Genomic DNA, 24,802 nt, shown 5'->3' with positions numbered 1-24,802 from the left:
CTGCCATGTGAGGTTACAGCAAAAAGATACCTTCTAGGAAGTGGGCTCTCACTAGACACCAAATCTGCCAGTGCTTTGATCTTAGACTACCCAGTCTCGAGAACTGTGAGAACTTCTGTTGTTTATAAGCCAGCCAGTTTACGGTATTTTTATTTGGCAGCCCAACAGACTAAGATAGGAACCACCCACAACTCAAGGAAGCAATGGTTTGAAAGCCACAGGTAAAGAAACCTTCCATCCAGAAAGTTTTTATCTGCTGCTTCCTCTGGCACCTGGGCCTGTCAACCTCGCCCACTAGCTGTTAAAATTACCTTCCACTGTTTCGCACCTTCCTGAGTCACGAGGACACAGCGTGAGTCCATGTGGGGTCCTTTGAAGGGTCCTCCAGATGCCAGACAATCAGGGGAAGTTCTGATGCATAGAGGCCACGGGGTGAGACGTCTCCCCAGCTCCATCTCCCTACGTCCCCTCCCCTACCTTGGTTCTCATTGTCCTGAACTGCTCAGAGCTGCCCCTATTCCCACAGGATGCTTTTCAGGATGTTTCCCTCCTCTTGCTTATGCCTCGAACCTCACCCCAACTTCTGTTTCCCAGATCTGGCCAACTCCATAACTCATCCCAGGGGTCACCTCCTCCAGGAAGCCCACCCCGAATCCCCAAGTAGTTTGGACATCCCACTTCTATGAGCCCACCTGGTTCTTGCTGCCCTCCTAGCTCACACTACAGTACATGTAAGCAGAGGTGTCCACGGTTTATCAAGTCGCCAACCCAAATGTCCAGAGGGCCAGAACTATGTCTCTTTCAAGTTTATATTCCCCCAGCAACCAGCACAGGGAAGGCCCTCCATAAATACTTGTTGAATTAAAGGTCTGCCCTGAGCCAGGCACTGTGCTCCATGCTTCTGGTGAAATACCTTCTTGAATCCTCATGTGGGAACACTAAGGGAAAGCAGTCACCTGACCAGCCCGGGGGCTGGGGATCGTCCAAGCAGGTTTCCTCGAGAAGACACCCAAGCTGGGACTGAAAGGCAGAAATTAAGCTGGCAACACGGGGAAGAGGAGAGGAGGAGGAGGGAGGACAAACACAGCAGACAAGAGGCAGGAGGCTGGATCGAGATACCTCTGAAGCCCGGTCCAGTTGGTCCCACCACGGCTGACGCGCAGGGATCCGGGGAAAGGTCGGCTGCAAAGGAGCAGACCTGGGCTGGAGGCACCTCTGCCCCGGCTGCTGCCTGACTTGCCCATTAGGAGTCCTGGGCTTGCCTTGTTCATCTCAGAGGGGCTGTGGGGCAGACTCGGGGGCTGGGGAGCAGATTCCACACCTGGGGCCTGGTGCTGCAGGATACTGCTTCTCCTGGCAGGCCTCCCCAGCTCCTCCAATGCCCTCAGGACAATCAGGAGCTCTGCTGATCCCACGCAGATGACAGCAGCTCAGAATATAAAAGGACTGTGGGAGCGTCAGAAGGAACAGCGGGCAGGCGAAGAGATGGAAGGATAACAAGTTTCATCATGTAGGTGTAAAAAACCCCATGAACCTAGATGAGTGCCCTGGGACCCCAGTATCACTGTGGCCAACATGAATTACAGAATAGGAGACGCCTTTAATTGGTAATTAACTCGGCACCAATGGGCACGCAATTTCTTTGTGGTGCGATTTCCCAGCAGAAGAGAACACTTCATAAGCCACCCCGTGGATACGAGTCTCTCCCGTTTATGTCTGCTTTACCTGCTCATCTCACCTACAGTCATTTTCATCCTGTCTCACATCCATAAACCTTCTTGTATATGAAGATGCCAGCGAGGTCTCAATGTCAAATAATGGCAGAGAACATGACCTCTAAAGCAGTTCCCTGGGCCCCCTCACTCGTAAAGGCAACTAGCAACCTTCTTAGAAGCACAGAGTAAAACACTCACGTGCTGTCTCACGCAGGCCCTCCCCGTCTCACCCGCACCCTCCCCAATGTACAGAGGATGGATCCATGTGCCTCATTAGCAGACATCCCTGTAGCTGTGACTAGAATTCGAGCCAACTGGCCCACGCTGCCTTTTCCAGCCTTGGACCTCATCAAGGAAGAGCAACCATCAACCAGGCAATGGACCTCACGCAGAGGCAGGTCAAGGGACTGGCCTGGGGTTCCACAGCCCGTAAGCCAGGCCTGCTGACCTGCCAGGCCGGGTGTTTATGCATCTTCCATCCAGCCATCCAGCATTTATGGAGCACCTGCTGGGAATTCTTCAGAGAACAGAAGGCTAAGGTCTCTGCCCTTCTGCAGGAGCTTACGGTCCAGTTGGGGAGGGTGTTAAGAGTGCTCGAGAAGAGCCTCAGGTGAATACGGCCTACCAGCAAGTCTCTGCTTAGCAGCCAATGCTATGAACGTGTCTGGACAGAGATGTTTCAGCCAATGATGATTTGCTTCTTTTAATTTTTATTTATTCTATTGATGGCCCCACGGAAGAGAGGAAAGGAGAGAAACACAGAGTCCAGGGTCAGGGTCAGATCATGACTTAATTAGCACAGGCCGCTAGGCAGAGGGCTCCTTCCTGTCTGGCCTCGGGCCTCACGCCCCCTTATTTACTTCCAGATGCCCAGCGATGCACACAGTCAGCGGGTCATGGTACAGCCAGGTGTGTGCAGCCAGCTCATTCCCTGGGAGTCACTCTGACTTGCACGAAGACAGGCCAGTGCCTCTCCTCCAGGGCACTAAGCCGGTGCCCACGGCCTCCAGCTCTTCACTCCACATGGGGGCTCTGGCCCAGCGCAGAGGACAAGAATCCACCTGCTTCCTGACCTTCTCCCAGCAGCTCTAGCCTGAAGAACCCGCTGTATGCAGGCCTTTACAGGAAGGAGATTTTGACGGAGCACCATGGGCCCACGCCTGGGTCAGAGCACCGCCCCTCCTTCCCTTCAGTGGGTGGCTCCTCTCCCATGCCAATCCTGTGCTGTGGTGGGCGCGGTCATGCCCCTCGTCCAGGACCCTCCCCTTGATATCCTGACAGCCCCAGGGATGGGACCTGGCAACTAGCCCACTGTGCCAATAAAGGCCCTTTCCAGGAGAGAGAACGTCCCCATGTGGAAGAGTCAGTTTTACAGGGAGTCAGGTGACCTCAGAACCGGCACCTCCTGCCATCCCTGCCTTAGTTGTTTAGTTATTCTGCTGTTGTTTAGTTGTCAGCTCTTCCTCTGATTACACAGACACCCTGGCAGGTTGCAGACAGGTGTCAGGGATCCACAGGTGTCCCAGGGCAGGTGGGCAAGTGTTGGCTGACCTCTGTCTCCACGGCTGTGCGCTCAGCTGCCCCAGAGGTCTCACCACTGACTGCGCCGGCAAAGAACCTGTTGGGGCCGACGCGTGGCCCCAGCACCTGCTTTTCACCTTCCTAGCTCCACAGCCTGCCTCACGCCTGCTGGGACCTCAGCCCCGGGCTGGTCACCTCCCTAGGGGACTAGAGTCACCTCTTCCTTGTGCCACTCAAGTCTGTCCTCAGTCAGCCCTGGGGCCACAACTCCCTTAAATAATTCTGCTTATCCAAGATGGTGCCTTCTCATAAGTTAAACACCCCTAGTCCTGTCACCTGATGTCTCCGATTTCTTCCTCCCAATAGTCCAAAAGGCTCTTGAATTCTCTCCTTCACTGGCCTGCCAAAGAAGAATGATTTGCTCTGACAGGTAATTCCCACAATTCCCTTTGTGTTCCTCAATCCACTAAGGCGTCTTTAATGCCCCTTCTGTCTCCAGCCTGCACTGAATATAAAAATGTGTGTAATTCTCAGATAAAAACCAGAACTACACCACCAGAGTCCACAACAGGGTGGGGCCTCATGCGGCTGAGGACTCAGTTCCTGTCCTAGGCTGTCTGCGAGCTCTTATCTCCTCCCTGCCTGACCTCCTTCTGACAACTGAGACCCAAGTCCACAGGACGGCCAGACTGCAGGGGCAGGAGACCCACTGCGACCCGAGCCTGAGCCCAGCTGCGGACTCCTGGAGGAGGCAGGAAACCTCACACTCCTATGGGACCACTGGTAACTGGCCTTGACCTAACCGGGTCCCTTGGGGTAGATGTTGCGAGCACCAAGGACTCCAAATCATGACAGAGACTAGAAATCAGAGAGACGCTCAAGACAGGTCCCCAAAAAGAGCTACGAAAAGAACCTCAGACAACCTTACCCATCTCAGGGGCTGGATCCCCTCTACCTTACCTTTGAGAATCTGATAAGAGCTACCGATGATCTTCACCCTTGAAAAGGGACTGCATACACTTACTTTTAAATTTGATTTCTGGGGGTTCACAGCACCCCTGAAGCCATGTGAGACAATGCAGATGTCCATGAACTCAGGCTAAGAACTCAGTGTACCTGGAAGTAGGTTTCCAATGTCAACGCCCTCGAGAAGAGATTTTTTTATCTTTTTACAAAATGAAAAGGGATCTTTATAATTCATATAAACACATGTTCATCCTAAAATAGCCATCGATACTAAGGTATAAAAAGAAGTGAGTCACACATATTCTTCCCACCCAGAGAACCCACAGTGAATGGTGCAGTGTGTGTGTGGCTGGATGTCCTGCCAGAGGTGAAACTGTGCTCCTGTCCCTGCTCCGGTGGGAATGGCGACAGGGTCACTGTGGCCCAAGGACACTGCTCCCCCTTCCCCAAGAGCAAAAAGTTTTCTGTGTCTCAAAGGTCTGCACCCCACTGAGGCCACCAAACCACCTGCTCAGAAAGGTGGGTCAAGGCTGGTCATTCGCTCCTGTGAAAAGGGTCAAAGGGAAGAGCCGTCAGGTGGGTGGGAGAGCCTTGGGGAGGCCACCTCAGTGAGAGACACGCACTGCGGGGGGCAAGGGGGCCTCAGGTATCTGGACGCTGTGAAGACTGGCCATCTCACTCTCTGCTAGATACCTGAGACTGGGGAGAAGCGGAGCGGGGTTCCAGGTTCCCCAAGAGGTAAAACCCCTGGCCAGTGGGGTCCAGCCCCTCAGATGATACAGAAAAAAGAGGGAAGGAGACAGGGAGGGCAAGAGGTGATGCCGGAGCCCAAAACAGTTAATTCAGAGAGGGCCCTGCATTGTGGCGAACTCCCTGTCCCTCCCACTCCGGGCGGCCTGGCTCTGCCGGGCCTCAGTGAGGTGTCGTGTGCCGGGGCCACACTGGCAGGAAGGATGGTGAGACTGTTCCAGAGCTCCCTCTGTGTGCATTCCCGACTTCACCTTCTTATTTGGGGTTCAGATTCTGTCCCCCAAGACCTCATTGCTGATCAGTCTCAAAAAGCTCCCCCTCCAACCCCTTCCCCCTGGTGGGATGCTACCAAGATCACAGGGCTCTGCCTCTGATTACCACTTACCTCACTTCAAGTTTCTTTTTGTTTAATGTCAACAGCTTGGAGGCCTGTTGCCAAGACAACAGGAGTGGGGCCCAAGCTGATCAGTGCAAACTACCTGGGCAGACTCCCACTGCATCCCTGGCTCAGCTCCACTCAGTGGGTACTCCAATGTCAACATCATGCAGCTTCCTTTCCTACTTTGTCTCTCTCCTCATACAGTCTTGGCGATTGGCACATGTTCTCCTGAATTCACTGACTCATTTTACTAACACTTCCTAGTTTTACTAACTAGCCTGGATAGTTTAGTTTCCTCTCCTCTAAAATGGGAGAGTCCCCTTCTTATCAATATTGCTAACTACACACACACACACACACACACACACACACACACACACACATAAAAGTACCACATGCCCTGTTAGTAGATATATTATGGACAACCTTCTAAGTCAATATAGACAGGTCTATGTAAACATGGTATAATGGATGCAGCAGTATTTCCTGTTGGACACTTTGGTTGTCTACCCCTTTTTCCTATTATAAGCAGTGATGCAATAAACATCTTTGAGCATACATCTCTGTCCTCCATCTATTCTTAGGAGAAATTCTCTAAGATCAGAAACAAGGAAGGAGGGAAGGAAAGAAGGAAGAAAGGAAGGGAGGGAGAGAGGGAGGGTGAGGGAGAGAGGGGGAAGCAGGGGGGGAGAAAGAAAAAGAGAGAGAGAGAGACAGAAACAATGTTTCCACCCTGGAAGAAAACTAGAAAGAACCCACGGACATAAATGTGTCCCATTTTTAGTTCGTGGAAGGGCCTGCGTGGTACATGATACTCTCACCTCCTCCACTAATAACCATGACATGAGCTTAAGATGTTATGATAAAAGCTGATTTGTCAGACTTAATTTTGTCATTTACCTACAGAATTTTTCCTACCCAAAGATATTTAACTCTATGTGGTAGCTGGGCATGAAACATTCAAAGAAAAAGCGACATTAAAACTCTCAGAAATCAAAGAAAATAAATCTCCAAGAAAAGGATCAAGATTAATTTAAAAAATACTAAATAAAGAATTTATTTAGAACCTATGAACCCTTAGGTTAAAAATGCAAGCCCTCCTTTTAAATTTCTCATTTTTTGGACTCCGACTCACCAAAATAAAAACCCAGCAGGAATCTTACTGTGTTTTTTAAATACGCAGTACATTAGAGCCTTGGCATCCTAAGGGTTGCATCCCCAAACCTTTGCCACCAAAACATATCAAGATCTTCATGGATCCCCAAATTTACACACATCACCCGGACACATGCTTTCCTCCATAAAATGTACACAGGACAGAGAAGAGAGAATGACAAAGCCCCGCAGCTTTGCAGGGCGGGACGCAGGACCAGCCCAAGGTGCCCACTCACAGCTATGATTATGTGTATTTGTGCCCGCCACCATACGCCATGGACCTTCGGGGGGGCCCACGAAGAGCTGGAGCCGCAAATGCCAACAGCCGAGCTCGAAGGGCAGCAGGCGGAGGCCCCAGCTCTTCGCCTGCTCCGCTCCCACCTAGCTGCCTGGGCTTGCCCTGCTCCTCCGCTTGTTCAGACTGCTCTCCCCGGGCCTCCTCACCCACCGCCAACAGCTCCACACGGGCGACCTCCCAGAATGTGCGCTGGGTACTGCCTTCGGCCTTCGGCACACTTAAGCCAGGTGGAGGGGCCGTCTGTGTGAGCGGCTGCGTGGATGTGTGAATGAAGGCAGCACCCACTGGACCACCTGAGCCCTACACGGCGTGGCAGAGCCTTCCCTTCTCTTTCTTCACCCCGGGCCCCGCTGCACCGCCCGATGGTTTAGCTCAAAGTCCACAGAATCCCGATGCTCTCAGCTTTGCTCCTCCCTTTCGGGGCCAACACCTTCATCGGAGCCACTCCCAGCCTTTAACTGGAGGAGGAAGGTGGCCCCGAGTTGTCTCTCAGTTATCAGCCTCCCACCGGCCCCTGAACGGGCAGCACCCACATTTTGTGTACATTAGAAGCCCCAGGGAGTTCTCCTCCCACAATTCTGATTCTCTGGGGAGGGGCACAAATGTGCTCTCTTTCTGGTTTTGGAACACGCGTTTTAACAGACGCCCAGGGCTGCTGTAATCAAGGGGCTCAGGAGACCGCTCTTCTGCAAACACTGTACCAGACTGTGGTCTTTCCCAGACAAATCTAATGATATGCTGTCTCCCCTGCTTCAGTGGCTCCCCATACTTTCAGGATATAACACGGTGATGGAGGTGGCCTAGGCCTTTGCCCAGCTTCACAGCTACCCACCGGTGACTAACCTGGTCCTGCTCTCTCCTGCCCTGCCTTTGCACACCCACCTCCATCTGCCAGGAATGCCCTTCCCAGCTTCCTTTTTGGACAACTCCAACTCATCCCTCAAGGCTGAAGCTCGGATGTCACCTCCTCCGGGAATGAGTCTTCCCTGACCTCCTACGCTGGATCAGCTTCTTGTCCCTCCTCTGCCCATGTCGCCCTGTCACGAGTCATCTCTCATTCATGTTATTTAACAAACACGCATAGAGTGATTATTATGTGCCAGGAACTGTTCTAGGTGTGTTATAAATATCCTTTACCAACCCAATGAAATAGGAACTCTCGTTATCCCCATTTTACAGATGAGGAAACCGAGGCACGGAGAGGGTAGGTAACGTGCCTGACCTCACACAGCTGGTAGGTGGCAGGACAGGGACTCGACCCAGGCAGTCTGGCTCTGGAGTCCACGTTCTTTCCCACTTCCTCGTGGGGCTGCCTCTTTCCTGTCCTAGCATATTGTACACTGTGTTCCAAGTATCTGCTCGGGATTCTCCTCCACCAGACAGAGAGCTCCTGTGGCTCCTAGGAGATGAAACGCCCAGCCCTGGCCCGGCACACAGTGGAACGTTTGCTGAAGGACAAAGTTATGCAAACTCATGGCACTGGATCAACAAGGAAAGATACAATTCCCAAAACCTCAGAGTCTGAAGAGGTTTTAAATGGGATCAGGTCCAGGGACCTGCCTACTGTCCTATTCTTCACAGAGCGATGCTCCCGGGTGTGCACACAGCCCGCTCCACCTCCGCCAGACGATGACGTTCGGGAAGCTTCGCTTGATGCTTAACTAAAATGTGTCTCCCTGGCCACCAGGCCACACAGAGCTGGTCTCACTCCTCTTGCAGATACTGGATAGAGATAGGGCTCTGCAAATACTGAAGACAGCCTTCACTCTGGCTTTCACTTTGGCAGGTTAACCCTCCCCTCTTCTACCTGGGGATCTGCGTTTCCAGTCCACCTTGGACATCTCCCTTAGAAACGTGCTCTGGTCAACCAGGGCCCTGCCCAAGATACACGTGCCCAGTGTAGACTGACTCCTATCACGGCCAATGAACTCTGATCAAAAAGAAAGAAATGCATGATATACTGTTTCAAAAGCTCTCTCCACAAGTGGCTGAAGCAGCCTTTGGGACACCAAGAGCCCTGGATTCTGGTGATGATATATCATGACAGGACTCTACTGTTTACACTGACTGTGCTTCCCCGAGCCAAGGGGTTTCCCACAAAATCTCCGTTCTCACGCCAAGGTTTCAAAGTAGCAACAATGAACTCCATTTTACAGAAGAAGGAATAGAGGCTCCAGGAGGCCACACCTGCCGAGGGCACACAGCTGCTAAGTGGCAGAGCGGCATTCAAACCCAAGGCTGTGGTTCCAGGGTCTGCGGGCTGAGCTCCTGCCACGCTGCCATTTTGGGAATGGTGGTTGGAACGTGGTGAAATGAGCACAGGATAAGCATGAAGGAAAGGGTGGGTCGCAGCAGAAAATGGACAATTACAAACGAGCAGAAAAAGCAGCAAAATAACGAATCATCCACAGGTTTTCATAACCCAGTGGTCTTTTCCTGTCGCACTGAAGGAGTCCCTCAATTTGAGAAGTTATTTTTCCACTTGTACACATTTTAACTAGAATAACTAATGATGTATATACCTTACTTGTTCCCTTCCTCGATTTGAATATCGGGAATTTCAGAATCCCTCTATTTCCAAAGTCAAAAACATCAAGGACTTGAAAACACAAAATGAATGATTTTCATTAGTGTCTACTACCATACAGGGAGTCATCACTACCATTTAAAATAAACGTAGTTTGAGAAACTATGAACTGTATTTTAATCTTTTTTGTATCCTTTCCCTACCACCTCTACCCCGACAGTGTAGAAAAATATCTAACACACATAAGCACTTAATAAATATATGTGGGTTCACATACACACTTTCTGTACCGAGAGGAAGAAATGTTTTTTTTTTTAAACAACCTGATTTTTTTCATTGTAACCTGGGTCATAACTTTCTCATATTCAAAACATCAGAAAAAGAAAACTATCAACAAGACAAAATAAAATATACAATCATTTCAGAAAACAAATAAAACAATATTGTTCATTTAAAACATGAGAAAACCAAGTTCTATTTGATTGTCTCAAATATATCACCTAAGACAATTATATGTGCTAATCCGGTATTCAAAAATAAGTCAAAAGAAATGGTAAAGAAAAAAGTCCATATATTTCAGGGTAAGGATGAAAATATAAGCGTTACTTAAGCAGACACCTTTGTATTACGAATTAGTGCAGTTTCTTACACCATAATAATTAGCAACCAATAAAGCAACTAAAAAATAAAGCAATGTAACTCAATTTCCACACGAAAATAAATTCCAAAGTTACAGTTTACCTAGAAGCAGAAGAGCAGAAAGAATGTTCATGTCTTAACGTCTTCCCGAACTCCAATATATTCAAGAATAAAGACCTCAGACCCAGGCAGGCCAATTTACCCTGCAAAATTTTCCCGAAAAACAGTACGGCTGAAAAGCGGCTCTCCTAAAACAGAAGGTACTTTCAGAAGAGTTATATAAGCGAAACACACGGGCCAACTGAGTGATGCGGGAACCACCTCATGCAAGAGAAAGCCAGCAAACACAAGTAACCCACGTTCACGTCTCAGAACCTGTCAGGGTCTCAGAATAACAATCGAGGTTGATGGTAACATCCTACCTCTCCAGTGACAGGATGGAAAGTTTTTAATGAAAAGTTATAAACAACTAAATGAATGACAGTCCTAACACACTTTCTGGAAAAGATTCTTTTCTTTGTTTTTAAACAGTTTATTAACCATCTGGAGAACCTTTACACTTTACACAAGTATCTTCTCTTGACCTCTTTCCCTATTCTGGAAGGACAAAGTGAGTATTTTTAATTCTCTTTACTGTTAGAAGTACCTGTCATATGCACTAGATGTGTGCATGGAATATGTCACAGATTGGAGGTGAAACGGAGAAACTTGCTCAAAGCCTCTTGCCTTCAAACCACTTATTCCAAATGCCAGGTCTTTCCCACGTCCCCCAGCACACTGAGAACATCCTGCTCTCACGGCCACCTGCCCTTCCTTCCATCAGGCAGACAGTGACGGCCACGCCACCTCCTCACAGAGATGCCCCAGGCAGTGATGGAGGCCAAGCCCTTGTTTCCCACCCATCGGGGTGAGGGGGGAAGTGGAGGGCAGGTAGATGGCAGCAAAAACACAATTGCCAGCATTGCCCAGATATTTTCTCGGCTTCAAGTACACAGCACCAGAAGGACAGGGAATTAGGGTCAGCCTGCTTTCCAGAGCAGGTGTAGGTTCATCCATTCACGTAAACATTCCTGAGACACCTCCCGTGTGGCTGGCAATGCCGGTTCCCGTGATAAAGAGGGAAACAGATGTGGGTGCTGCTCTCGAAGAGCAGACGGTCTTGGAGATGGAAAAGACACAAGAACTAAGAAGTATGATGCCGCACGGCTAGTGTAGGAGGGGAGCAGGTTCGGGGCACCCCGGAAGTACAGCCAGGAAGCCCAGACCCAGTTAGGGAGTCACGGAACATTCCTGAAAAAGAAAGGGCTGAGTGAACCATGTGGAGGAGAAGATGGAAGGAAGGTGAGGAGGACAGGCCAGGCAGAGGGGCCGGCAGGATCTGGGCACAGAGCACAACCTGCATGTGGAGAGAATGCCAAGCCACTCGACAAGCCTATGGCGTAAAGTTCAAGGTGAGAGAGGGGCCCCATGAAGGCAAGGGGCCTCCCGGGGACCCACCACTGAAGGGTTACAACCAACAAGGTACCAGACCAGATCTGTTATTTGAGGACAAACTCCCTCAGGGAGCAGTGGGGCATATAGATTTGGGGCCCAGCCTGAGCACAGGCTCCCAGTGAAGGGCAGAGTACAGGTGGTGAGGCCCATGGACTGGCTTCCTCAGCTGTGCTTGCCATGTGGGGTTTCCCATGCACGGTCCCTGCTGCCCAGGGGCTGCGTTTGGTACTGGGACCTAATCCCCCTACCCTCCCTAATAACGAACACCCAACCCCCAAAGAACCAGCTGGTGGGCCAGGCACCTCTGCTGTGCGACCTGCACGAGGACACGAGCTGACCACTCACTGTCTTCGCCTTGGGAACCTGAACTAAAGATCCAGGAATAACCAGGGAGTTTAGGAATCCAGGGAGAAGCCAAAAACGCGTCACGAGGCTTAGTGATTGCTCTTGTTCCTCACAGGCACAGAATCACAGCCTCCCACCACTAGGGCCAACAATAAAAAGACTGGGGTGTTTGAAACCTCACTGTTCACTGCAAGAACAAAGGCTTTGGGACCTATGTGCTTCCTCCCCATGGGGCCTTCTATTTCAGAGAGAAGCACTCCCCCGGCCGGGACCCGCCAGCCCAGCCACACTCACAGAACTGAAGGCTGAGGCTCACGAAGGCCAGCAGCGCAGCCAGGGCCAGCAGCAGCACGAAGCGATTGCGGAAAAGCATTATTATTTGTTTTATCTTCTCTTCATGGTTTCACCTCGAATCAGGAACACATCCTGTGAAGAGAGGAGAGGTAAGAAACACGTGTTCCAAGGTGGAAAACCAAGTTTGCCAACCGGAAATAATCTAATTAGCCCCATCCTCCGGCGGGGAAGCGTGAATCCCCTTCGGAGAACATTCCTGCACTGTTGCTGATGTCTTCGCCCCCAAACTAGCCCAGCTGAGAAGGTGCCCTTCAAATTAACAGGTGGGAACAGTCTGTGAATGCTTCGTTTATCTGACCTCAAGAGAGAAGGAGATTTTACAGGATGGCCCTTCCAAAGAAAAACGGACAGGATGTTTATTGAGCACTTACAGTGTGCCAGACGCATGAAGTCTTTACAAGGACCAGCAAATGCTCACCCCATTCTGACCCCCGACTTCTAAATCTTCAACCGTTTCTGATGAACACTTTGCTACGATGATCCTGCTTCTTTAACTTCTATCGTTACCCTGAATGTCAATCACTGCCTCATGCCCCACTTTAATGCCTTTAGGGACAGCTGGGCTGTGTCGAGGATCTGTTCCTACGCCAAGTAGGAACATCTGCTAATTAGAGACCTCCCCCGATCCTGGACCACTGGGCCTATTTCAGCTGCATCCATGGGTCTCCCTGCAGCCCCACTCACCATTCTAATTTTCTCTGACCATGTTAGAACTGTGCAAAAGGACTTTTAAAAAACGCTGAATGAGGCTCTAAATGTCCGTCCTGTGAAAAAAGTGAATGGTTGCTATGGGTTTTACCCCATCAGTCTTAGATACCAAATTTATTTCCTGATTCTCATTGGGGTTTAAAATAGAACTTGAAAAGCACAGCCTCTTCACAAAAGGTTCTTAACCACAGCAAGATTATAACAGTTATTTCAAACCTGATTTTAGTGGCAGAATCTTTTTCTCCTTCAAATACAATAGAAAAGCAATCAGATAAAAGCTCACCTGCTAATGCGGTGAGGACTGTACACCTCTATGAATATATTAAAAGCTACTGAATTATACCCTTCAGGTGAGTTGTTTGGTATGTGAATTATACCTCAACAAAGCTGTTAAAAAAAAAAAAAAAGAGCACATGTGCAGGGAACGATGCAGGAGCCAGAGCCCTGGGGTCTCTTGCTTCCCAGCTGCCCTCCCCCAACTCACCCACCTCCACACCCAGAGCCCTACAAGGGAGTTTGAGAAACCACTCCTTTAAAAGACCTGTCAGACTTTCTATCACAAGAGAACAGTGGCTAAAAGACTGACGAAAATACCCTTGCACCTCACAGTTGAGCCTGTACGTCCAGCGTCCAGCAACTCTGTTAACAAATGGATCCCAATTTATACCTTCAAATGAGCACTGCTTCTGTCCCTTTAGTCACCGCTCCTATCCAGGGGCCAGTACTTCATGTCCCAAGGTGATCTATCCTCCTGGGGACACTCACCTCCCTGCCCTGGTGGGGACTCAAAAGCCCCACAAGCTCTCTGGCGTTTCTGGCTAAAACAACACACAACCCTGGTTGATCCCACCCAGGATTTAATATATTTAGGACCCCAAATAAATGTTTTCTGTTTCCAAAACTCAAACTCCCCATGGCCTCCCCCTGGGGGTGTTTGCAAGGACACCCACAGACCCTGAAAGCAGCTCACCAGAATCTACACTTGGTGAGAGGTCAAGGCCAGGACTTCTGCACTGAACCCCCAAGGTAGCTGAGGTCACAGTGAGAGACAGGATGTGGGTCCATCTGACTGTAGCCCTGTAGCTGTTCCCTCTTGAGGCAACAAAGAGGGTGAAGCCTTCATGTGGACAAACCCCAATCCCAGATGTAAAGCGTCAAGCCTGGGTGGCTCTGGGCCGCTGATCCAGGCTGGCGAGTTCCTTGCCTGGGCTGTCTGGGAGTCGTCATAGTCTACTCTCTCATATCCTCGACCTTGGGGGTGTCCTCGGCAATGCTCATCTGATGGTTCAACAGCAACCGTCCCCCTCCCCGACCAAAGGAAAACAACCTAAGTCAAATCCAAGTCACAGTCTCTCTACCCCTCACCCTGGACAGGTTCTGCTGCCTGGCCAAGCTCCGCAGGGATGAGCACGGAAGGCACCGACATTCAGCTGCAAACACTGGCCAGTATTTCCAAAATATACCCCACCCGGGTGGAATGTCAGCGTTCCCTCGGAGCAGCCTCCCCTGGGCAGCTTCCAACCTTTGCTCCACTCCTCCGGGAACCAGGAACTTCTAACTTCTCAAAACCATCCATTCCCTTAGGATTCCCGTGACATGCTCTGAGGACAGGCTTGGTAATTTCTAACATGCAAGCAGAAAATCGAAGCTCAAGGGTATGAGGTTATTAAGTGGTGATGACAAGATACGAAATGAGATCTGTGCCTCTAAAGCTCTTTCTTATGCCTTACAGTGTCATCCCCACATGTCCACATACTGATTCTAGTTGCAACCCGTGTATCTACGCAGAACAAGTTAACTCTTGGCATGTGCCAGCTTCTTAGCTACCTGAGGACGGCTGGCTGCTTCCGGCTCACCAGCCTGTGGATTTCAGAACTCTCTCACTAACGCAGTTGTTCCCGATTGGATTTATTCTACTTTACAATGACCTTCTTATAAGGGGATCCTTTTAATTTGGGGAAGGTGAGTGGGGTGTGTGGATGGAGATTAGATCACAGAATGTGGAGAAGGTTCAGAGCAATGTCTCCTTTTGGGTGTCCCTGTTCCCCCCAAAATAAATATCCTGGGGCTTTCCTTCATGCTTTCCTGTCCCTTCTGTTATGCTACCACCTTCTTTTGAGGCTAATACCACCTTTGGAAGGGCTCCATTTCCTTTACACGAGCATCTTCAAGTGTTCCTGCCCAGCAGATGGCCTTTGGGGCCTTTCAGAGTTCTGTTAGGAGGGTTCTGCTTTTCTTGCTGCCTGAAGATGCCTCTCTGTGGGACCACATCAGCAGCACGTGCAGAGAAAGGGCACACGGCACCCTGGAGGCAGACAGAGCTGGGTCAGACCCTCGAGCTCGGCGACCGTGGGCCAAGTTACTTAATCTCTCCGAGACTCAGTTTCCTCATCTGTAAATTGGGACTAATTACCCGGGGTGTTGCGAGGCTAAGTACAATCCCCAGCGTATGGTAGACGCTCAAAAGAAAATGGCTGTCAGGAACTTCCCTGGTGGTCCAGTGGTAGAGAATCCTCCTTGCAATGCAGGGGATGCGGGTTCGATCCCTGGTCGGGGAACTAGGATCCCACAAGCCGCAGGGCAACTAAGCCTGCGCGCCGCAACTACTGAGCTCGCACACCTCAACGAGAGAGCCCGCGTGCCACCAACTAGAGAGCCCATGCGCTCTGGAGCCCGCGGCCATGACTAGAGAGAGAAAGACCCGCACGCCACAGCTAGAGAGAAACCTGAGCAGACCGCGCACTCTAACGAAAAGATCCCTCTTGCCTCAACAAAGATCCCATGTGCCACAACTAAGACCCCACGCAGCCAAAAAACATAAGGAAATAAATAAATAAATAAATAAAAATTAAAAGAAAATGGTGGGCTTCCCTGGTGGTGCAGTGGTTAAGAATCCGCCTGCCAATGCAGGGGACATGGGTTCGAGCTCTGGTCTGGGAAGATCCCACATGCCGCGGAGCAACTAAGCCCGTGCGCCACAACTATTGAGCCTGCGCTCTAGAGCCTGTGAGCCACAACTACTGAAGCCCGTGCGCCTAGAGCCTGTGCTCTGGAACAAGAGAAGCCACTGCAATGAGAAGCCTGTGCACCGCAACGAAGAGTAGCCCCCGCTCGCCACAACTAGAGGAAGCCCACGCACAGCAAGAAAGACCCAATGCAGCCAAAAATAAATAAATTTTTTAAAAAGAAAGTAAATGGTAACGAAAATGGCTTCGTTACCTACTGATCTTCTGTCAGTTCACTCTGCTGCTTCCTCCCTCCTCCTGGGAAAGAGGAAGAGTTTCTTAACCTGTTTGCTGGCTCCTCCAGCTATGTGAGTGCTAAAATGGTCACCTGTTCTCATCCCCCCCCGTCCCTCTGTCGCTCGCTCTGGTTCAGATGCCATCTTCAGCCTCTCACTGTGGGCCTGGGATGCAGCCTTGCTGCCTGGGGGAAACCACCCACCACTGATTTCTGAGCCTGGTGGTGTCTCTTGCTTTAGCAGCTCGGGAACCAGACTTGCCTCTTGGTTGCCCTGCATTTGGGTGTGGGTGGTGAGAACTTTCTTCTGGTGCTGGGCTGGGTCTGACCTTTAAGCACTTCCTGCCTCCAGGCTCTTGAGAGATTTTCCACCACACTTACTGACAGATGAGGCCACTAGAACTGCCTCTTTACATGAGGGTGAGTCACAGCCTAGTTCAGAGTCGTCTTCAGGTGGGCATCAGGTGGAAATAACTGCTTTTGCTAAGTTAAATCTCAGGCTTATAGACAGGTTTGATTTGTTGCGGTGACGGCCCCCAGTCTGTTCATGCCTTTCTGTGTCCACGGCCTTGTGTAGATGCCTCCCAAACCGACTCTAAGCTTGGACAAGGTATATGCTTTGGCCAATGGGACGACAGCAAATGAGCTGCAAATAGAGGCATGAAAAGTACTTATGCATTAGGGCTTGTCCTCCTTGGCTGCTTTTAGAACACCAAGACCACCGTGTGAAGACACCCAGGCGAGCTGTTGGATGATGAGAGACCACATGGGGCCAAGGCAAGCAGTCCTGGCTGAGGCTCTCTTCAGACCACCAGCCTGCCAATCACCACACATGTGAGCAAGGCCATCCGAGACCATCCAGCCCAGCCTTACCACCTGTAGATGCAGATCGGGAGAGTCAGCCCAGCCTAAAAGAACTGCACAGCCAACCCCCAGATCACAGCAAATATGTAAAGGTTTTAAGCCACTAAGTTTGGGGAGCTTGAGACCTGTAAAGCAAAAGCTAACTGATCCAATAAAGAGAAAATACCTTGGGTTTTTACCAGGAAATTCTAAGCCAGGGTCTAGATCCCTATATCCTCATCTTTTTTTTGCAGGCACCACATACAAAAGCTTCATCTCATCTACATTCTTCAATATGCTGAGGGCTTTTGGGAAAAGGAGCTATATTTAGCTCCAGATTTAAAATACCGAGGATATGTTGGGTTAACCAGATGGCTGGGATCATATGACTGCCGTAGTGCTTTTAGTTTTTGGGCTACTGACGTCTCCACGTTATCTGTGGCTTTTCATTTGATGACACAGGCCTCCATCGAAGGACACGCACCGTTTCCCCTTGATATGTTCTGGGCTTCTGGTGCCCCTATCTTCTGACTCTCCCTTGGCAGACTGCAAATGGTAAATAATGGTCAGAATCTCATTACTGCCACTGTGCTAGGACCAGCCTGGTGGCACAAAGCCTAGGGGCCGGGGGGAGGGGGAAGGGGGCAGCACATTAACACCGAACCTGGGATAAACACATACATGCCTTCTCCTGGAGCTAATTTTCCTAGAACACTTGGAAAGGAAGGTCACGCTCTGTTCTTTTTTTTTTAAAACGGCTGAAGAATAACGATATAATTACATGGCTTTGAAGTTTGCATTTGCAGCTGGAGCTAGGACCCCAATGTGAGAACCCGGTGCATGGCTCCGCCCTGGGGTGTTTCTTCACTTCTTCAGTGGAAGAGATCCGGGGAGCCCTGATATAGTGGAAAACATGAGGCTTCAGAGACCAGCATATCTGTGTCAATTCCCTGCTCTGCCGCTATTTTCTTCTGTGTCCTCCTGACAACTTCACTTTGCCGAGTTTCAGGATCCTGATCTTTAAGTAAGATTAGGGATAAGAGCATAAAAGAGCAGGAGTAGGACTTCCCTGGTGGCGCAGTGGTTGAGAATCCATCTGCCAACGCAGGAGACACGGGTTTGAGCCCCGGTCTGGGAAGATCCTACATGACGCAGAGCAACTAAGCCCGTGCGCCACAACTACCGAGCCTGCGCTCTAGAGCCCACGAGCCACAACTACTGAGCCTGTGAGCCACAACTACTGAAGCCCGTGCGCCTAAAGCCCGTGCTCCACAACAAGGGAAGCCACCGCAATGAGAAGCCTGCGCACCGCAACGAAGAGTAGCCCCCGCTCGCCGCAACTAGAGAAAGCCCACGCACAGCAAGAAAGACCCAATGCAGCCAAAAATAAACAAACAAATAAATAAATTTATTAAAAAAATAAAATAAAATAAAGAGCAGGAGTAAATATCATAACACGCAGAGCACCTGGCACACAGTAAGGATGTGCTGTGTGTGACCCCCAGCTCTGGAGGAGTCACACAGACCTCTGCCCACCAACTAAACACAGTCAACCGTTCCCGGAGCTGCTGTTCTGCCCCATGCCGTGGCTCCCCTTCCAAACCCTGGCCACGGGTCACTGCCTTATTCACGAGCCCAGCCCCATCCGTCAGGGCGGGCGGCCGGCCACGTTTGCAGCCCGTTCCTGGCCCGCCCCACCATGCCGGCCTTCCCTGGGGCTGACTCAGCTGTGGTGCCCCGCCCTGCCACAGGTTTTCCAGCCTGGAACATCTGTCTCAGCTTCCGTTGGGCCCCATCCTAAGAAGACAGGATTACCAGCCAACGGGCTCTCTCTGTCTCTCTGGCCCAAGCTCCAGCCCCATTCTCCAGAGACCCTTTCTCCTTTCCCATCCCTAGCGAGGAGGCTCTCAGCCACTCAAGACATCAAGCATTCCTTGGGTCTCCTTCCGGTCATATTCCTGCATTTTCCCTCCACAGGAGTTCGGAGCAGGCACACCCCTGGGATCTACTGCAGCTCCTCCAGATAACCCATTGAACTTGTCCAAGTCATGCCAAGAGACAGCCAGGACTGGGCCCACAGCAGAAACCCCACAGCCTGCTCACAGCCCAGAAAGCAAAGTCCACAGGAAGAGTCACTGCCACATCGGCAGGGTGAGATGCTGCGGGATGGCGACCTACTTCAGTACAGCTCCCACCTCTCCTAACCGTCAAACATCTCTCAAGTCCCCATCACCTTCCATGCAAGATGCTCTTGACATCATGAGCAAATCCAATCCCTGTAAAGACTTCCGTGGAAACCACTGTTTCATGCTGCAGGCTGAACACATTAACAGTTACCAATCATCAAATGTCTACTGGGCCCAGCCTTAGGTCCCACTGCTAAACCCACATGGTGAAAATATCTGAAATCCAGAAATAGAATTATTACTCGGAATCCCTGATGAAGCAGCGAGAAAGAAAACAAATAAGCAAACAGAAAACTCAGTTAACTTAATTCAACTTTACAACAGATTTGAATAGTGAAAGAAAATATTTTAGAATGTAATTTTGAAAAAAAAGCACCAGTAAATAGGCAGTTCCCATTATTGTATTATGGGAAATAGCATTTCCGAATTAAGAGGAAAAAGGAATATATCAAAGGCCTTTTTACAAGCTACCATTCTACCACCAGAGACTGCCAAAGCCCAAGCCCTGGCCTGATTTTCACCTTGTAAAAGCTGGAAATGCCACGTCTGGTGACTCCTTCAAAGTGTACAGAATTCGGGGTTTGAAACGTGACCATGACCATTTGAAAGAAAAATATGCATTCAATTATCTCATATGTGTAGTTAAAATACCATTACGAGGAATAGAAAGACGGTATGAAAGAAAATGCTTTAGATATATTCTATACTTTGGTATATTTTTTTTCGGTCTTAATCATTTTGGCCTAAGTAAATCCAGCATTATAATGAACAAAAAAGCCCTCAAGTCTATAATTGTGAACTAAATATGAACCAAGCAAAGGTAAAAGCTACATCTTCGTAATCCTCCCTCTCCAAGGTCCCCTCAAAGTGGAGTCTAATTGCAAAATCAAAGACGCTTGGCTAAGAATAAACCAACCTTAAAGTCTGATGAGTGAGAGCCTGATAGATTCCAGACCTCCTGGACAGCACCAAGGGGGCTGTGAGCTCCCAGCAGCCATTCACATTCCAGTTATTCAAATTCCAGCTAACCTGCAGGCTGGGTTCTAAAGGCCGAAGCCGATTCACTCATCCAGTCAATCCGTTGATTCAAAACAACATATTTCCTCAAAGCCAATATGTGTTGAGCACCATTGAAAGTGCTGAGGACACAGGATACAGGACACAGTTTCTGCCATCTTGAAGCTCACAGCTGAAATGTACTTATGAGAGAAAGGATATGAGATCTAGGAATTGCTTTAAAATACTCTGGAAGGGGGAGCGGCGGGGGAAAGTCAAGGAGGAATTACTGAAACAAGATTGGCAAACTGCTGACAATTGCTGAAGCTGGGTGATGAATCCTAAGGGCACATCATATGATCCTCCGTGCTTCTGTGTATGTTTGAGGTTAAAAAAAAATTTAAGTGTTAAAAAAAAAAAAAGGGAAGCTCACAGTCTGGTCAGTGGAGCAATGAGTAAATAGAACATCTGGCCTGTGAAACCAGTACCATGATTGGGGAGCAGAGCGGGGGAGGGGAGGGGACCCACCTAGGCCCAGAGCGGGTGGTACTGTTTCCTGAGCTCAATCTTCAAGAGCAGATTGGAGCTGACGGGTTCACAACTGCATTTTAGGAAAACATGTGCGTTTTAGGAACGAACCAAAGAAACTGCACTAAGGAAGACTGTCCTGACTCTAGGAGGGTTTGTATCTCTGTGTGTGAGAGGAGCCAGAGCGGGGAGGCGGATTAGTCCGGGCACCACCCCACAGCTGCACCTGCAGTGAGTCTGCCGCACCCGGGGACAGCCGGCTGCCCAGAGGCCCCACCAGGGCTGGGCCAGGAAGCCCTCACCTCACCTGGGTCTGCTCCTCCACGGGGAGCTGGCCTGTGACCCGGCGCCGACAGGCGGGTGGCTACAAGAGCCTCACTCCCCCCACCTAGGCCCACCTATCAATGGAGCCCAAGGAATCCCACCACCAAGGGACTGGACTGCTCACCCACTGATGCCCACTTCCCAGCCTCTGCGGGGAGTACAGGACAGGAGCAGGCCCTGAGGCCTCCCTGCCCCTCTCAGCAGGGGTGACACTTTAAAGGATGCTTGAGAGCCACGCAACGTGCCGCCCCTGGAGCATTCTGCGCTGTGCCTCACACCAACCCTCCCGGACGCCTCTCTCACCCACATTGCTCTCCTCCTGAAGCACAGCCTGTCTTCTACCTCGGGCTGGGAAGGGGTGGCGTAACCCAAGACAGCGTCATGCCCAGATGTGACACGGAGTGGCAACACCCACCTCCTTGGCTACGGGGTCACCAGTCGGGGGCGGGGAGCAATCAATGCTGCAGATCACGCCCGAAGCTGGCCCTGGATAAGGGCTGCATCAGGCCCAGCGCTCTCTGGCCCTGCTTTCCGGGCTCACTGTGACCTGGCCACACCCCACAAGTCCCACTGCAGGCCTCAGTCCTCCTTCCCACGACGTGGAGTTACGTATGTGGGCTCCGGGGTCAGTTGGCCAGGTTTAGAGCCCTGCTCTAACACTTCCTGAGCCACAGCTGCCCCATCTATGAAATGGGAACAATCCATCCCATAGGGTGTGTAAGGCTCATGGGGTTAATCCTTGTAAGGGACACAGCCCAGTTTCGGGCTCCTAATAAGCTCTCAGTAAATGTCAGCAGTGACTTCTCTTATGGCTTTAATACCCACCACCCACACGTGGGGTCCTCACCCTGCTGCCGCCTGTCTCCGTGCCCACTCTAGAGATAAACGCCTGCAATGCGGCAGACAGACCAGGTCAGTCTGAAGAGGTTTTAAACACCACCTGGTTCAAGTCCCCTGTTTGACCGGAAGACAGGCCAAGGGCAGGTCACAACCAGCACAAGGCTCCAGGCTGCCCAGGGAGCCTGGCCCTCCTGGCACGCACCCCTGCCTCACAACCAGAGAGTGGCCGCCAGCACTCTGCCTTGGTCACTTTCTTCCTATTCACCGCAGAGGGCACACATGTGGCAGACACTCCTGTCGCCCAGTATCTATTCTCGCCTTCTTACTAGCAGAATCCTCTAGGTTTTAGCTGGACACGTGGCCACCCAGCTAGAGAGAGCTATTTCCCAGACTCCCTTGCAATTAGCTGTCATCACGTGACCAGGTTCTGGTCAATGAGTTGTGACTGGAGGTGATACGTGCAATGCTGGGTCAAAAGGAGGCTGCCTACACTACCCGACTCTGCCCTTCCTCCTTCCCCCCACCCCCCACCCTGGCATGGTGGTGAGCCAGCTTTCTCGATGCCCATGGAGACAACAACCTTGTAGATGACAGAGAAGAACCCTGGATGACCCCACGGGTCATCCATCTCCTTAACTGCCTACCAGCTCAAACTGTTTTGGGAGAGAAAAATCAATCTCACAGTCTTTTAAAGTCATTGTTATTTCTGTAATAACCTATATGGGAAAAGAATGTGAAAAAGGATGGATACATGGACATGTATAACTGAACCAGGCTGCTGTACACCCAAGACAAACACAACATTGTAAATCAACTATACTCCAATATAAAATAAAAATTAAAAAGAAAAAGAAAGTCATTGTCATTTCTGTTAAAGCAGCCAGAGCAATCCCCTAACTAGAACTCACCACTAGCTCTAAAGAACGTGGGTCCTCTCCATGCGGGCTCCCTCTGGCGGGTGTGATGAATAAGCACACACACTCCTGATTAACCGCATCAGGCTCGTCACTGACCAGGCTGAACATCACTGCTAGACGTGATATAAATGAGACATGGCTGGGGTAACCTCTGTTCTTTTTTTTTCTTTTTTGCAGTACGCGGGCCTCTCACCGTTGTGGCCTCTCCCGTTGCGGAGCACAGGCTCCGGATGCGCAGGCTCAGCGGCCATGGCTCATGGCCATGGCCGCTCCACGGCATGTCGGATCTTCCCGGACCGGGGCACGAACCCGTGTCCCCTGCATCGGCAGGCGGACCCTCAACCACTGCGCCACCAGGGAAGCCCCCCTTTGTTCTTTCTGAGTTATATTTTTTGTTTTATCTCAAACAATTCATATATCTAGGAAGATGGCTTGGCTGCAGGTAATAGAAAACCCTGCTAACGCAAAGGGACCCATCGACATTCTCACATGAGTCACAGTGCTAGGAACTGCTGCAGCAGGGTTGCTTAATTCAGCAACTCAAAGGCATCATCAGGAAGTCAGGATCTTTCCATCTCCGGGCTCTCTGCCATCCTCTGTGTTTGTCGTGTCCCTAGGATGGCTCCACCCAAGGATCACAAATGGTGACCACTCTCCAGGCATCACCCTTGGCAATATGCAGAGGCAGAAGGGATGATCCTGCACGTTTCTACTGGACACCAGGATGCCTTTCCCAGAAACCCTCCAGCGGACTTCCCCAAACATCTAACAGCCAGAACTGTGTCACATGCCCATGTCCCAAACTGACCACCAGCACCACGAATGGACCGCCGAGACTGGGTGAAACCAATCAGGATTCACCTCCTGGCGGAGGCCCATGCAGGGAGGGAGATGGTGAACAGAATCGGAGTTCTGTTAGGACTGAGGGAGGGAGGGGATGCCTGTAACAACCCACAGCTGGAGCAGATTTGACAACACACACACACACTCACACACACACACACACACACACACACACACACACAATGACTCTAAAAAATTATTCTCAAACCCAGTCATCTGATGACAGTACCAGCCCTTTTCAGATCTAGCAATCAAAGCACATGTCGTTATAATTATATGTTTAACGAGCATCAGTTTGCTTGGGTACAACCAGCAGAGCGGCATCCCTCAGACTACTGACTACATATTCTACTGACAAGACTTTTTTTCCATATTTCACACGTGCTGAAATATGCAGCATGAAGTATTTAACTATCGTTTCTTTCCAAAAAGGATTTTTAGGCAGATAAATCTGCAGACTTAGTATTTTTAAATCCCTGAAATAATGAAGTGGTTTTTTTGCCCTGCATTTGTGAGCTACACATGTCCACCATTCTTCCCTTTGAGGTTTTTTCCAGCTCGATAAAGGATAAGCTTGTCAGGGCTACTGATCGTTTCTCAGGACCAGAGGAGACTGAAATAAATAATTCAGCAAGCCAGGATTTTCACTTTTATGTACTCTTCAGTGATTTTTTTCCTGACATTTGGCGAGAAGTCTGGGTGCCAGCCAACTTGGCTGCTTTGCTCTTTCTTAAGTTTTAGAAGCGTCACATCTGAAACTGGCATTCTTATTTTAGAATGTCAAGAGCAACGATAAGTACCTCAACAGAAAAGGGAGAACACGCAGTTGGCATGCCTTACTCACCACAAAGCCACTTAAAAAAATACAGCTGATTCTTTTTATTTTGCAAGCAAACTGTGTCAATTAAAAGTTTCTTAAAATGTCAAGGAAAGCACAAAAGGATTAAATAGGCAGGGCTGTAAAACTGGAACTATAAGTGATGTACAATTGAAGATTTCAGTGATGAAGTCAAAATTTTAAAGGACAAAAAAAAAAAAAGCTCACACTGTCCTGAGAATCTCAGCTGTCCAAAGTGAACCAGGCACGCCTGAAAGTGCAGGTTGCCAAGGCCACTTATGCTTTCTGAAAGCTGCATTTGTTCTATGTTAACAGTACTACGTGGAAATAGAATTTTGCTCTGGGTGGATACATGAATGGAGCGCTCATCCATGCAACGGATCAAGGCTTTTCTCC

General features: G+C 50.1%; 1 protein-coding gene across 1 annotated transcript in view; it reads right to left on the bottom strand.

Annotated features, from left to right (window-relative positions):
* The window catches only part of PXYLP1 (2-phosphoxylose phosphatase 1), a 30,442-nt gene extending 18,280 nt beyond the window's left edge, over positions 1-12,162 (bottom strand). Inside the window, exon 1 of the mRNA XM_065875797.1 lies at positions 12,084-12,162. Within this exon, the coding sequence (XP_065731869.1) occupies positions 12,084-12,162 (79 nt within the window). The remainder of the gene's footprint in view (positions 1-12,083) is intronic.
* Between the last annotated feature and the right edge of the window lie 12,640 nt (positions 12,163-24,802).

Source organism: Phocoena phocoena, chromosome 4, assembly GCF_963924675.1.
Source record: "Phocoena phocoena chromosome 4, mPhoPho1.1, whole genome shotgun sequence".
NCBI classification, from domain to species: domain Eukaryota; kingdom Metazoa; phylum Chordata; class Mammalia; order Artiodactyla; family Phocoenidae; genus Phocoena; species Phocoena phocoena.
Note: the sequence above shows the minus strand (reverse complement) of the source record. Positions and strands in the feature narration are given on the sequence as shown.